This window comes from Canis aureus, chromosome 6 (assembly GCF_053574225.1).
Source record: "Canis aureus isolate CA01 chromosome 6, VMU_Caureus_v.1.0, whole genome shotgun sequence".
NCBI lineage: Eukaryota > Metazoa > Chordata > Mammalia > Carnivora > Canidae > Canis > Canis aureus.
Genome location: NC_135616.1, coordinates 40,349,996 through 40,364,221, shown reverse-complemented (window position 1 = coordinate 40,364,221; position 14,226 = coordinate 40,349,996). Strand labels below are relative to the sequence as shown.

At 57.8% G+C, this 14,226-nt stretch overlaps 1 protein-coding gene across 1 annotated transcript; it reads left to right on the top strand.

Moving 5' to 3' along the window:
- The first annotated feature begins 6,476 nt into the window (after nucleotides 1–6,476).
- LOC144315901 (SLAM family member 8-like) lies at nucleotides 6,477–13,516 on the top strand. Its single transcript, XM_077901220.1, has 4 exons — nucleotides 6,477–6,612; nucleotides 10,006–10,398; nucleotides 11,899–12,195; nucleotides 13,360–13,516. Exons 1-4 carry the CDS (start codon nucleotides 6,513–6,515, stop codon nucleotides 13,434–13,436), a joined length of 867 nt encoding a protein of 288 aa, XP_077757346.1. The 5' UTR covers nucleotides 6,477–6,512; the 3' UTR covers nucleotides 13,437–13,516.
- The last annotated feature ends 710 nt before the right edge of the window (nucleotides 13,517–14,226 follow it).

The window sequence follows — 14,226 nt, the reverse complement described above, 5'->3', positions numbered from 1 at the left end:
GTGATTAGGGGAGGTCATCTCAGCAGCACTGGGTCTGGGGGGGGTCCCTCTGAGCCTCTCTGTCCCTCTGCTGTTGCAGGAAACACTGTCTGCATTCCAGGGTAGGGTTGCAGCTCGTCTAGAAGGGAAGAAGCCTCTCACTACTGTCTACAGTGAGGTCCGCAGGCCAGGAGTGGCCCTGATGAGGATTTAATTGGAAGAAGCAGGAGAATCCAGCCCCCTGGGGACACTGTCTTGGGACCATGATGCCTGCAGCTCTGGTCTCACCTCTTCCTCCTCTGACTCCTCTGACGAGGGACTGGCTGGTCCAAGCATCAGCTAGTGTCTATGCTAAGTGGTTCTGCACACGTTCACCATGAGACACACACAGTGGTAGAGCAAGAGGGAAACTGAGTCCATGAATTGGTACCAACATGTTCCAGGTCGGCTCAGCCTCAGCCCAGACACCCCTGGATGGACTCTGCTCTCTTCCTCATCTATAGGACATCAACTACCTTCAGACCCTCGCCCCCTGGACGCACCACTGTGACTCACAGCCTCCCACCGGGACAGTCTGAAGAGCAGCCCGCGGTCAGGCTGGGCCGAGAGCTATTCAGGGACGCGATGCCTCCGTGGCGGTCAGCGCCGGCTGCGTGCTGCTCTGTGGCCCGCACTGCTCTGACCTCGTGCAGGCTGGGACCTCCCGGGCCTCGTGCACACGCCGTGACGTGGGGGTCTTGTGCGCAGGGTCGGGTCAGTAGAAGGAGGCCTTGGGGGCTGACTCTGGAGGCCGCGCAGCTGGGAGCGCTGGGCCGGGACCCAGCCCGGGGATCGGGGCTCCAGGGCGCGGCTCCCCAGCCCTCGGCTGTCTGTCCCGAGTCCTGGCAAAGCTCCCTTCTGTCCTGTCCTGCCGCAAATGGCAGAGCCTCCTACTGTTCAGGAAAAAGTGGAAGTTTCTGGGTCCTACCAGTTAGCTTTTAACAGGCTGTGTTGATTGACACCTGCCTCCCTCCTTCTCCTGCCTCCGGGAAGGATGTCCTGGGGTCTCAGTAGGACTTTCCCCTGCACTCTAGAGACCTTCCCTGGGGACGAGCCACCCGTGCACTCTTCCTCAGAGCAGAGTAACTTTTTGGTTTTTTTTAATGCCGTTTGCAATAGTAAAACAGCCAGAGGCGAAAGAGGAAAACGGATGAGAGACAGGGACACACGTGTGCCCTGGAGCCGGGGCCCAGCCACAGCCTGGCTCTTCACTTGCCCCACACCCAGAGGCAGGGGACGGAGGCTTGAGGACACGAGAGGAGCCGAGTCCCCGGGAAGGCCAGAGCCGTGGTCCCCGAGAGCTGCGGCCCTGACCGTCCACCTTAGAGGCTGCAGGAAGGGAACCTCAATGCTCCACGATGCAGACAAACCCAGGGGATGAGACCTGAGGCTCCATAAATCTCTCAGTGGATCAGTCCTTCCACTGCGCCCCCATCCAGGTGCAGTGGGGGGACCCAGGAGCCTCGGGCACCTCCACTCCCTCTGCCACGTGGCTCCCTTCTGAACCTCCACGTTCGAGGGCATCAGTGGGACGGACCGACGCTGGGTCCTGGTCGACTCTCCTCCCGCAGAGACTCTCTGAGCCTGTAAAGTTCCTGCTTCCTGACTTGGTTTGCGAAAGCGAACGGATGGAGCGTGTGTGAGGATGCATCTGTCCTCTGCTGGCTCCCCCTTCTCAGCTGCCGCCCCCCGGTGCTGCTCACCAATGCTGCTCGCTCAGGGCAGCCCTAGTCCCAGGGCTGTTTCTCCCTCAGAGCCTGCGGCAGCCTGAGGGCGGAGGGCGGCCCGGAGCCCCGAGCTGGGGGCGGCACAGGCGTGCCTGGGCCCGCTGGCCCTGGGCTCGATGGCCTTTCTGTCCTTCAACACTGACCACGAGACTCTTTCCGGAACACGACTTGGTGTCAAGCAGAATATGGCAGTGCTGGCTTCATCATGGACTCGTTTTGTAAAGATTTTATTTATTTGAGGGAGAGAGAGAACAAGCATGTGGGGGTGAGGAAGAGGGAGAAGCCGACTTCCCCTGAGGGGAGAGCCCAACACAGGGGGCTGCATCCCAGGACCCTGGGATCACGACCTGAGCTGTAAGCAGATGCTTAACCGACTGAGCCACCCAAGCGCCCCCACGATGACTCACTTTTATAAAAATCAAAGTTGACTGAATTGAGGTACTGTGGTTTATTTCAAAGGATAAATTCTAGGACTTTCAGTTGGCTCAGTTTGTAGAGCACCTCACCCTTGATCTCAGGGTTGGGGTTCAAGTCCATGTTTGGTCTGGAGGCTATCATAATTAATTAAGCAATTAAAGGATTAGGCGCCCAGTGGTTCATTAGGTTAAGCAACTGACATCGTCTCCTGTCATCATCTCAGGAATCTGGAATTGAGCCCCGCACTGGGCTCCCCACTCAGGGAGAGTCTGCTTGTCCCTTCCCTCCCCCCTCCCCCTATTGTGCTCTCTCTCCCACTCTCTATAATAAATAAATAAATATTTTTAAAAATATGAAAAGATGCTTTTTAAAACAATCGAACTTTATGACATTACATCATTGTATTAAAGTGTAGGTCTTGAGGTCTGTGAGGAAGTAGCCCTGGACATATGTGTGCTCCTGTCCTCCAGGCAGGACCCAGGATTGCTGGCAGAAGCCTCCAGAATGCAAGCTCTCCCCCAGCCTTTCATGGGATTGGACTGGGTCCTCCTCCTGTATGTTTCGTGTGTCCAGACGTGCTTGTGGAGCATGAACACCAGGAGCCTGGATCCCACAAGGTCTGTGGCCCCACCTTCCCTCTAGTGGCTGTTCTCAGTTTTCCTGAGAGCTGGAACTCATCCCTGTTCAGAGCAAAGAGTCTCTTCTGTAGTCTGTGTGTCCTCGCCTCATAAATTACTTCATATGAGAGAGACAGACAGACACAGACAGACCCGCAGGTGCACCTGTCACCTGCCTGCTGGGGGAGCTCCTGCCTGCGCCTTCACTACCTTGTTGGTCTCTGGGAATTCCCTCAGTCCCACCTTGTCCTGCCCCCCGGCCACCTGCCTCTTCTTTGATCATGCAGTTCCCTGCTCAGCACCCAACATCGCTGTGGGGATCCTACTGTCTCCTACGTCAGGGGGTTTTGTCTGGAGGATGAAACCCTGCCTCGGTGGCACCTGGGCAAGTGCAGGTTCTGTCTCTGCAATCTTTCATCCCTCAGCCCCGAAATCGTAAGTGCCCGAAAAATGAAATTAAAACTGAGGAAATAACCACAAATACAAAAGAGCAGTAACAACAATGATTTTGCTATACTTTTTACAATATGTGTCCTGCAACCTTGCTATCATCACTCATCAGATCTAGGACTCCTTCTCACACTCTTCTTCCTCCTTTTTCTTTTCCTCCTGGTCCTTCTCCTCCTTCTTCTTCCTCCCTCTTTTTGTCAGTTTCTCATGGATTTTCTAAGTAGAAAACCATGTCACCTGAGCATAAAGATAGATTTAATTAATCCTCCAAATCTGTATGCTTCTAACTGAATTGCCTAGTCTTCCATATTAGCTGAGATTTCCAGTCCAACCCTGAAAAGGATGGTGATAGGGGTCATCGGGCTTCATTTCTCTTCTTTGAAGGAGAGGTTTCCATATCTCACCACTAAGTATGCTGTCCGCAGTGGTATTTCTGGGGATGATCTTTATCAAGGAGCTAAAGTTGATAAACAATTCCTAGTTTAACTTGAGTTTATTATCACGAGTTGGTGTTTGGGCTCAGTCACTTTTGGAGTCAAGGAAACCAATGAAGAGATGAATTTTGTAGAGAACACCAATTAGGCAACTAATACTCATCTACACAGGTGGGCTGGTCTTCCTGGCGTCCTAGAGCACAGAGTAGAGACCACACTCTATCCTACCCACACAAATACCATGTATACCATCCAAGCAACCAAGAACAATTTAAACCAACTAGTTTACAGCCAATGGATTCGTATCTCTTTTCTACACATATGGGAGGCAGAGCAGACCCAGTGTAGTCCACGTCTCATAGTCCAGGCAAAGGAATGGCTCCCAAAAGGACAAGCCACAGAGTTTCAGGAGGAAACCACTAGGCTTTGAATATGGTGCTGCCACCTCCTGGTTCCATGGCTCTGGAGTGTTTAGCAACAAATGCTCCAGCTTCTTCATGGGTAGAATGGAGACACGTGGAAGTGATAGGAAGGGGGACTCCACAAATACTTTGGAGTCAACAGGACACACAGACGGGCAGATGTGGGGTACTCAAGGAGGAAAGGTCTGATGTGGCCCCTCAGGATCGGAGCCTAAACATAGTTTATGCTATGAGGGCATTCTGGGGATCAATAGGAGTCTCCCGAAGCCCTGGGGGTCACTGGCCCCATATTGGCCCCGTGACTCCCCAGCAAGTTCTGAGCAGTTCCACATCCCCACTGTGCTGACAGCTCGAGCTCAGGGCCATCCAGCCCTGTGTCCAGGGGACACACAGGGATGGGTGGGGACAATGACCTTCAGCCTCTGGTCCTCGAGCATCTGGTCCTAGAGCCCACGCTCCCTGGCAGCAGACTGTGGCACCTGCTCCTCCAGGGGGGTTTCCAGCCCGAAGCCAGTCACCACAGAAGTCATGCTGCCCAGTGTGTGTCTTCGGAATCAGGGCCCTGAGTTCTCGGCACACCAGAGACCACACTCCGGGCCAGTCGCGTGGTTCCGGAAGCGTCTGAGTGTGGGAGAAGCAAGCTCCACTGTGAGCTGGCCTGGAGATGCAGGCCTATGTGCGACATAGCCAGTGCAGGGGAGGCTGTGGTCGGCAGACAGCTGCTGTGGACCTCACAGGCTGCACACATGCAACCACAGGCCTTGTATCCTCAGCCTGGGGGTGTGAGAGAGACTGAGCTGGGTCAGGCCTGGCCTCCCTCCCACTCTATGTGGCTTCTCAAGGTCTGGGAGGAACTTGGGTCTAGAAAGAGCAGTGGTCTAGGAGGCCTGAGATGTGAGCCTGGCTGTGCCCCATGCTTGGGCAGTTTAAACTGTGGGCTCTTCAGATAACGTCAATGGTCTTGACTTCCTCATCTGTAAAACAGGTAGTATTTCAGAGCACCGCCGCCCCTCACAGTAAACAGGCTTGTTAACCAGAGGGACCAAGACACATGGAGGCCGGGTGACATTAGCCCTCATACTGCACAGGACATAGGAAGAGACAGGATTAGTATCTGGAGTCATCAGAGTCCCTGTGCTGGGCCAGCATGGAAGGTCGCTGGCTGGCCCTTGGGGTCCAAAGCCAGCGGGTCCTCGGAGCTCCCTCCTGGGCCCCCCACCCGAGCCCAAGCTGTGGTTTCCACAAGCAAATAGTCCTTATCCAGGAAGGCTTGCCCAGGGTTGTGGGGACGGGGAAGTGGGCAGAGCCACTTGCTCCCATCCCCCTGAAGTGACCAGGGGCTGAGATGCCCAGATCTGGACTCCACCCCAGGAGTTCCTTCCCACAAGGCTCAGGCATGTCCTGGGAAGGGATCTCCCATCAGTGGGTGGGAGCAGGCAGGACAGTGCTGAGGGCTCTCTGGTCGAGGGGCACGGAGAGGGTGAGGAGAACCGGGAGTGGATGTGGGGACTTGCAGGAGGCCACACTGTGGGACAGGACAGGGGCTATGAGGCTGGATTTTTCAGATTCCTCGTTAGGAGTCCAGACCCTGGTTCAGGATCTGTTGTGTTTGCACACAAACCCTCAGGGCTCAGGGCTCACACCCATACAATGGATTGAAGAGCCAATAAGCTGACACCAAATGTGCATGGCTCCCAGCCAGGCCTGGGGATCCTGTCTTAGGATGTGAGGGTCTGAGCAGCCAAGGGGAGCCTCCATGGGTGGGTTAGTGATGGAGCTGCTCCCCTGGGGTCCACGTGAGGGCAAGGTCCTCACAGGTTGTGGAGAACACTTCTTCGAAGAATAGGCTGGGCCCGATACTCAGTAGGCGGCTGGGGCCTGAGGCTGCTGAACTGTGGCCAGAGGAGCCCATCCCTCTGACCCCTGCCTGGGTCGGAGCGGGGGCCAATGGCGGGAAGAGCCTCCCAGGGAGGTGCTGGCTGGGGTGCTGCTCCTGGGGAGCTATGCCCTGTGTATGGGGGCAGGGCGGGCCCTAGGGGCAGACAGAGCCCTTGGGTGCCAGCAGGAGGGAGAGGTCCAGAGCCTGAAGGGGAACACGGAGACACAGGTCGGGGCCCTAGGGGTGCAGACTGGGGTGGTGAGACCACCAGGCTGCTTGTGAGCACAGAGTTGGGGCCTCCCCTACACTGGGGCTCCTAGACGGGGCTGTTCCTACATTTGCTCTGCAATGATCTCCTGAGCCCACTGCAGGAGCTGAGGTAACAGGAGAGACCTGAATGGGCTAATCTACTGGACAGTGAGGTCCCAGGGCTAACAGTTGGCCCCGCCCTAGGGGTGCGGAAGAGCTTAAGTTTCTTTGAGTGAAGAAGTTTTCATCCTCTCTTCCTCTGTGTTCTAGATGCTTCTCCAGCCTCACTGTAGAACCAGATGGATCCAGCAGGGAGGCAGCCTGCCATGGGCCCCTGCTCAGGGGACCCCCACCTGGGCGGGACCTCCTGGCTCCTGGGACTCACCCTCCTCCTCCTCAGTGAGTGGCCCGGGCTCCCGGGGAGGGAGGACCGCCGGGGGGCAGGGAGGCAGGAGCTGCGGGGCTGTCTGGTGTCTCTGGGGAGGAGCAGAGGAAGCAGCCCTGTGATATGGAGCACACGCGGTGCGTCTGGTTTCCAGCCCCGGGGGCAGCGGAATGAACACAGGAGCTTCTGGCAGAGGCCAGGCTGGGAGCCCTGACCCTGGCTGCCTGGCTGCAGGACGGAACCCCCAGCAGGGGTGAGGCCAGGAGAGCCCATAGCCCCCTGGGGAGAGGGATGGAGGAGACCAAGCGGGGGCTGCGGGGACCCAGGGTGGGGATGGGCACTGCGATGCTCAGGGGACCGGGCAGCCCCTGCAGCTGCTGTGCCCGGGCAGGGCCGACCCAGAGCCCAGGGCTGAGCTGGAGAAGAAAGCAGGTGTCCTCTGGCTCCTGGGGCGACATGAGGCCTGACTATGTGACATTCTGTTGGAAAAGGAGGGAAAGGCGGCCTCCAGAATTCAAGGGGTCTGTGCCCCTGCTGCATGTGAGACTGTGCCTGGAACAGGAGACTGAGGACAGCTCCAAGTGGGGGAGCCCTGGGGAGTCAGGAGGGAAGCAGAGGGGGCCCCCGAAAGGAGACTGAAAGAAGGTCTGTGCTAACCAGAGTGGGATTTTCCAGTTCTTACTTCATCTGATCATCTGCTTCTATGTTACAAAGTACGTAAGAGCAAAGGAGAAAACACTAAGTTATGGAGGATTTCTGAAATCACTGGGCCTCTGTCACAGGGCAATGATTCTTTAGAAAATGAGTTTTGCAGCACATTTAGACCCTTTTAATGAGTCAACTTCATGTCAACAATATGTGGATTTTATCCTCTTTTCCATTTTATTGAACTGGAGACATAAGGGAATTACATAGTTTCCTCCATAAAGGTCTGGTTTGGAGGATAAAGAAAGTTTAAAAGAAAGAAAGAGAAAGAGAAGAAGGAAGGAAAATGGAAGAAAGGAAGGCGGAAAGGAAGAAGGAGAGAAGGAGAAATGGACTAAATTTTAAGCTGATTGTTCAAAGTTAAATTCCATCTTACTGAAATGAACTCTGCCCCTCGAGGGCACAGCCACCCGCCCCCGGCCTCTGTCCTCTCTGGGATCAGCACCTGTTGCAGGTCTGAGAGCTCTGGAGCCTCCTCCCGTCCTGAGTGGGCTTCCAGCGTCCTCAGGCTGAGGCTCCCCGTCCAGGTTCTGGGCAGCCCCTCCCCTGAGCCTGAGGGCTGACCTCCTCTCTCCCGGGAGACCCCAGAATTGCTCAGATCCTGCTGACCAGACAGCAGAGGTGGGAGAGAGAAGCCCCTGGGCAGGGCAGGGGAGGGTGCAGGGGAGGAGACCGGTGCAAGGCAGCTCCCTGTGGGGAAGAACAGGGCTGGGGATGGGGAATTTGCTCCAGGTCTGCTCTGCCCTGTGTGACCTGCACAGGTTCACCCCGACGGAGCCCCTCCTCGGGGAAAGGCCCCCTGGAAGCCCCTCCAGCTCTGATGTCCCGGGACTGGGTGTCTCCTCCTGGTTGGGACTGTCCTGGAGCTTCTCCGAGGCCTCTGCTCTGTGTCGTCCTCCTGTCCTGTCCTAGTCCTGGTCCTGACAGGGGCTGATACCCGGGGATGCTGTTTGGGCCCTTCAGAACCAAGACCCAGGACTTTCTGGGGTCACATCCTCAGTCCTCCAAGGAGGGAGGGGTGATGTCTCCCAGGCCCCCTGACGATCCCCTGGCCCTCTGCTGTCCCTGCCTCTGCTCCTCAGTGGGCTGTGCCGACACCTGCTGAAGGAGTCTGACTGCTCCCCAGTATGGGGACCCAGAGGTACAGGGCATGCTCAAGACGGAGTCACAGGGGAGCCACGATAGGCCCCCAATGAAGATCCTGGCCAGAGCAGGTCAGGCCTTGCCCAGATTCCCTAGTAAACACCAACTTCTTTCTCCATGCGCCCCTGGACTGACCCCTCTGACCAACACTGGGGGCTCAGAGAGGAACATTCTGTGCTCAGGAGTCCCTGGGAACTGCCCTGGGGCAGGTGCCAACCTGGAGACTGACCTGCTGCCCCTCAGGAGCCCACTGCTCAGGGCTCTGCAGGAGTGTGACCGAGGAAGGACATTCTAGGCCTCCTGGGGTCCGGCTGGGGACACCCTGTGCTGGTGGCAGGCACAGCAGAGCTCACGCAAAGATCACCGGCATCCCCACATTCTCTGGTCCCTGGCAGTTAGCTGGGTCAGGGGACGAGTGCTGGCCAACAAGCAGGAGCAGAGACCCCGCTACTCCTGGACAGATGCAGACACCCCAGGGTGACTCCACTGTCTGCCTTTCCTGCTGGAGCCCCAAGGGTGCAGCTCCCAGGGGTGGAGCCTCCCCCAGGGGGACAGATTCCTCCCTCTGTGGGGTGAAACCCCTGCTCCTTAGACCCTGAGCTCCTGGAGTGTGTGTGACAGCAAGGCAGCCCAGCTCAGCCTGACTGTGGGCGTGCCCGGTGGTGGGGGGTGGGACTGGGACCAGCTTCGTCAGAGTCTCTGCTCCATTTCTTTTCCTGTCCCCTCTTCTGGTGGCTGTCACCTGCTAGGGTGGGACCAGCCCTCCCTTGGCCCCTTGACACAGGGCAGATGCAGGTTCCATCTGGTGCAGGTCATAATCTAGGGGGGCTCGGCTGGTCATCAGGTTCAGGGATAGAAGTTCAGGTCCAGGCTGGAGCTTCAGGGGTCAGGGTCACCGGGAGGGGTGTTTCCAGGCTCCCATGAGCATGAGCTGACTGGGTGCACTTCCTATGGTCTCTGGAGAGAGGCCTCACTCCTGCCTCCTGTTACCAGAGGCGGCCCTCACCCCTCCCCATGTGGGCCTCTCTCCAGGGCAGCCCCTAACATGGCAGAGGCCTTCGTCCCAGCGAGCAGGACACAGGGTGACAGCGAGATGGAGTCCACCTCTGTGTGATCCAATATGCCTAAGGGTTGTCCACCCCCTTAGCAGCTCCCAGCTCCCCAGAGGGGGCTCACTGGCTATGGCTCCCACCCCAGGGGAGGGCTCCAGGGCCTGTGGGCAGGAGGGGTCTCTGCAGCCCGGTGAGCAGCTGCCTCCTGCAGAAATGCTCTCAGTAGGGACTGAAAATGTGTCAGAGCTGTTGGTCCGAGTCCCAAGCATTTCACCCTCTCCCTGTGAGGGGTCAGGACCCTGCAGGTGAGCAAGTTCATGTGACCTGGTCAAGGGGACGCTGCCCTGGGACAGGAATGATTCCAGCATCGCTTCACACTCATGCACTCTCCTGCCTTCCAGGAGTCACGGAGCACATGGGAGGGATTTAATGGCAAGATGGGTTCTGGGCTTTTCTCCTTTATTCCTCCCGGAAAACCACCCTCATTTCCTGTGCCCTCTGCCCTAGGCGTCTGCAGCACTGGCACCCAGCGTTCTGCAGCCCATGGTTCTGGAGTTGAGGATTCTGGAAACCCCGTTTCTCTGAAGGGGATGCAAGGAGCTTCTGTGTTGTTTCAAGTGCTCAGAAACCCAGACTTGCCTGCAGGAGTCGAGCTGGAGAACATGACCTGGGGGATCTCCTCCGGGGCAAACTACACAATCCTGCTGCAGGTCTCCCCTGGGGCTCGCGATCCAGAATGGGTCAACTTCCAGGACAAGTTCCAGAAGAGGGTCCGTGTGCTCAACATTACGACCCTGAGGATGAACAACCTGACCCCGGAGGACACTGGGCTGTACCGGGCTCAGGGCTTCTACTCCAGAGGAAGACAATACAACCAGGATTTCCACCTGACTGTGTATGGTGTGTAGGCCCCTCCCCCAGCCCCAGAGCTCACCTCCTTCCTCTGTCCCTGGAGGGTCCCCGCGCCGGCTCACAGGGCTCCCCCCAGACCCCAGCCTTCAGACTCTCTCTTCTCCCCTGGAATCAGATGCAGGGTGTTCGCCACAAATGCAGGCAGAGCTGAGAGTCACCCCAGGGATGGAATCACTTTGGTGCTTCAGGAGGGGAACCCCTGTGGGGGGAAGTGGGGATTTTGCCTTAACACTACTGTCCCCACAGGACTCAGGGTTCTCAGGCTGTCCCTTAGCTGTCTGTGCCGCTGGGACAGGTGAGGACACCTCAGGGGCTCACCACACCCCACCTGAGGGTCCTACTGTGCTGTTGGGCAGGAGTCAGACCCCAGAGCCTGTGCCTTGAGGTCCGGGTGTGGGCAGGGCTGTGCTCCTCTCTGGAGGCTCCAGGGAGAATCCATTTCTTTTCCTGTCCCCCCTCCTGGTGGCACCTGCATTCCCTGGGTCGTGGCCCTTTCCTCCACCTGCACAGCCAGCACTGCTGGGATGAGTGCCTCTGGCACTGGGTCCCTCGGACCTCCTCTCCTGCCTCCTTCTACTTGGGAGGACCCTGTGATCACATGGGGCCCATCAAGACATCCAGACCATCTCTGGTTTAGGCTCAGCTGGTTAGCAGCCTCAGACCACCATTGACTTGGAATCTAAGACACCTTCAGGTTCTGAGGGTCAGCACGTCAGCATAGCTGGGGTCACTCGTCATGAAGTAGGATCCAGACTCCCACGTGTGGTTCTCCACCCTTTCCCCCGATCCCCTTTTAGCCTCAGCCCGAGCAGCTCACTCACAGACTCCACTGGTCCAGCTCTAAACCTCCACAGATAAGGAGTGCACATGGCAGTCCTTTCTCAGGATCTCAGGGAGCATCCTGCTCTCTCCCTGCACCCCCCTCTGCCCAGGGAGCTGTCTGCTCCAGAGAGAGTGGGAGCCTCAGGTCCCACAGATTCTAAGGATCTGTGTCAGCCTGTTAGCCTGTCCCTTGGCTTCACGGGTGGAACCAAAGTTCAGTGCATATTCCAACCACACAGAGGGTGGTCTTTCCTAGGGGGCACCAAGGTGCCCCCCATAACAGTCTTTCATGGTGGGAACATGGGACCTTTTTCAGGGCTTGGGCATCATTTATTCTGATAAATCAGGCCCTAGACTTCTCTTTCTTCTAGGGGACACCTCACTTTCTTTAACTAATTAGTTGTGGGTCAGTGGGCTCCAGCATTTATTTTTTCACGTGATAGTTTTAGTCTTTCTCAATCTACAGAAGTCCCATAGAGCTGAACTCACTGGCTCCATCCTTATGCACCTGCTGTATATTTGGTCACTTCTGTGCCATCTATAAAATGCTTTCACCATCCTGAGGGGGAGGAGGCCAGAGCTTCAGGGAGAGTCCACAGGACAAAGCCTGAGGTGTGATATTTTCCACTCTCATGACCCTCTGTCCTCTTGTCCTTCCTGCCGCAGAGCCCCTGCCCCTTCCCCAGATCAGGACCACGAATCTGTCCATCACCCCAGGCTGGTGCAACGTCACTGTGCAGTGTGACGCCCCGGGAACCAGGGAGGACCTGACCATGTCCTGGGAGAGCAGGGGACTCCCCAGGGAGCTGGAACAACGAGAGGCCACAGGACCAGCCCCCAACCCCTGGACCCTGGCTCTGAGCCTGCCCCTGAGCCAGCCCAACGCCAGCCTCACCTGTGTGCTCAGGAACCAGGTGGACCAGAAAACTGCCACCTTGGACCTTGGGGACATCTGTGGCCACGGTGAGTTCATCCTAAAGAGGGGAGGGGCTCATGATGCTCAGGCAGCCCTGGGTGAGGGTTTTCGGGTCTGTCCCCTTGTTTATGGACCCCATGCCACCTGGTCACCCCATATAGAATCTGGCAGGTACTTCCACCTGCTCTGTCCTTGGGTGTCCCTCTCGGGCTACTCTCCCCCCACCCTCACCCCTGCTGGTCCAGGCAGCACGACCCAGCACGGACCTCTGCCCACCCTCATCCATCATTCCCTGTGTCCAGGGTAGTTTTCAGGAGGGGAGTTGGGGGGTGTCAGGGGTCTGTGCCACCAGACGGGGTATGAGCCAGCGACTCCTTCAGGATTGAGGGCTGGGGGCTCCTCTGCCCGATTGTGGGCTCACGGACACAGGTCACCCTACATGCTGGCCTGGGTCCCGGATGGGCCCTGCTGTCCTCAGCCCCCAGCCTCTGGTCAGGCTCCTCCCTCTGCCCTCAGCCCTTCCAGGTCAGGATCCTCACTCCCCCTACTCTGGTCAAGGGACCCCTTGGCTCCAGCTGGCTCTGGGCCCTGACCCCCGAGCAATCCCCAGGGGCCACCGCTGGGGGCAGGTCCAGCATGAAGAGTGCTTGACCCGGGGTTTGGGCCTCAGGTGCTCAGGCCCCACAAGAGCTGCTGCCGTCCTGCCCTCACACCTGCCTCCTCTCAGGAGCCACCAGGGGCCCCCACAGTGTTTGGTCCCCCTCCCACCAGCACCAGTGGGTGCTGGAGCTCTGGGGCTGGGGGGTCCCTATTCATGGTCCTCCTTACTGGAAGGTGGCACCCACCCTGCCTGTCTGCTCCCTGCACTCCTCCCTCAGGATGAGGTTTCCCATCACCTCCTCCAGGAGGCCCTCCCTGACCACGTGTGTACAGGCTGGGAGCTCCTGTGCCCTGGGATGGCTCTGGCTGGCTCCTTCTGGCACATTCTCACCCTCCTCCCACTGAGGTGTCCTCAGAGGTGGGCACCGTGTCCTGTTCCTCTCAGCACCCGGGCCTCAAGCAGGAGCTCGGGAAGTGTTGAGTGAAAGCACCTGCCATGCTGCTCCCTCCTCAGCCTCTGAGCAGGTGCCTTCAGACGTGTGCACGTACGTGCTGGGCAATGGGCGTCTGTCCTTCTCTTGGTCCTTAACCTTCTCCATCTCTCTGTGGAGGGAAGCAGATCCACAGGGACAGAGTTATGCCCCCCAACTACCCACCATCCTACGGGTTGTTGTGGTCCTGCTGCTGATCCTGGGAGCTGGACTGTTCCTCTGGAGGACACGAGTGAAGAAGAGCCTGGAGCCTGGGAGAGGCAGGTTGCACTTCTCCTCCCCGGGCCCACACACCTCCCTCCCCTGGACCCTGGGCTCCCTTCCTCCTGCCTTTACTGCTCAGGGGATGTCCCTGCAAGAGGCTGGTGGGGGCGGCCATGGCCTTGGGGTCATGGAGGGGAAGGTACAGGTCCAGGGCTCAGACTCCAGCTGCTTCTGTGTATGACCTGGTGCAGGGTCGCAGGAGCGTCACAGGGAACTGATAGTGGCATCCACTCTGGAGAGCTAGCCACCAGGGGTCTGGAGACCGCAGGAACCAGGTGAGGCTGGGAGAGGACGCAGCCTGAGTCCTTCCACATCCCTCCTTGCCGGGTGTATGCTTGTCAATCCCCGTCATCCACAGGGACTCACCTCGATGCCCCTGGAACCCTTTGCAGGCAACATAGTATTAGCTATGAAATTCACCTCGGAGCCCATGCAGTGCTGAGTGATTAGGGGAGGTCATGTCAGCAGCACTGGGTCTGGGGAGGGTCCCTCTGATCCTCTCTGTCCCTCTGCTGTTGCAGGAAACACTGTCTGCATTCCAGGGTAGGGGTGCAGCTCGTCTAGAAGGGAAGAAGCCTCTCACTACTGTCTACAGTGAGGTCCGCAGGCCAGGAGTGGCCCTGATGAGGATTTAATATCGAAGAAGCAGGAGAATCCGGCCCCCCGGGGACACCTGTCTTGGGACCATGATGCCTGCAGCCTTGGTCTCACCTCTTCCTCCTC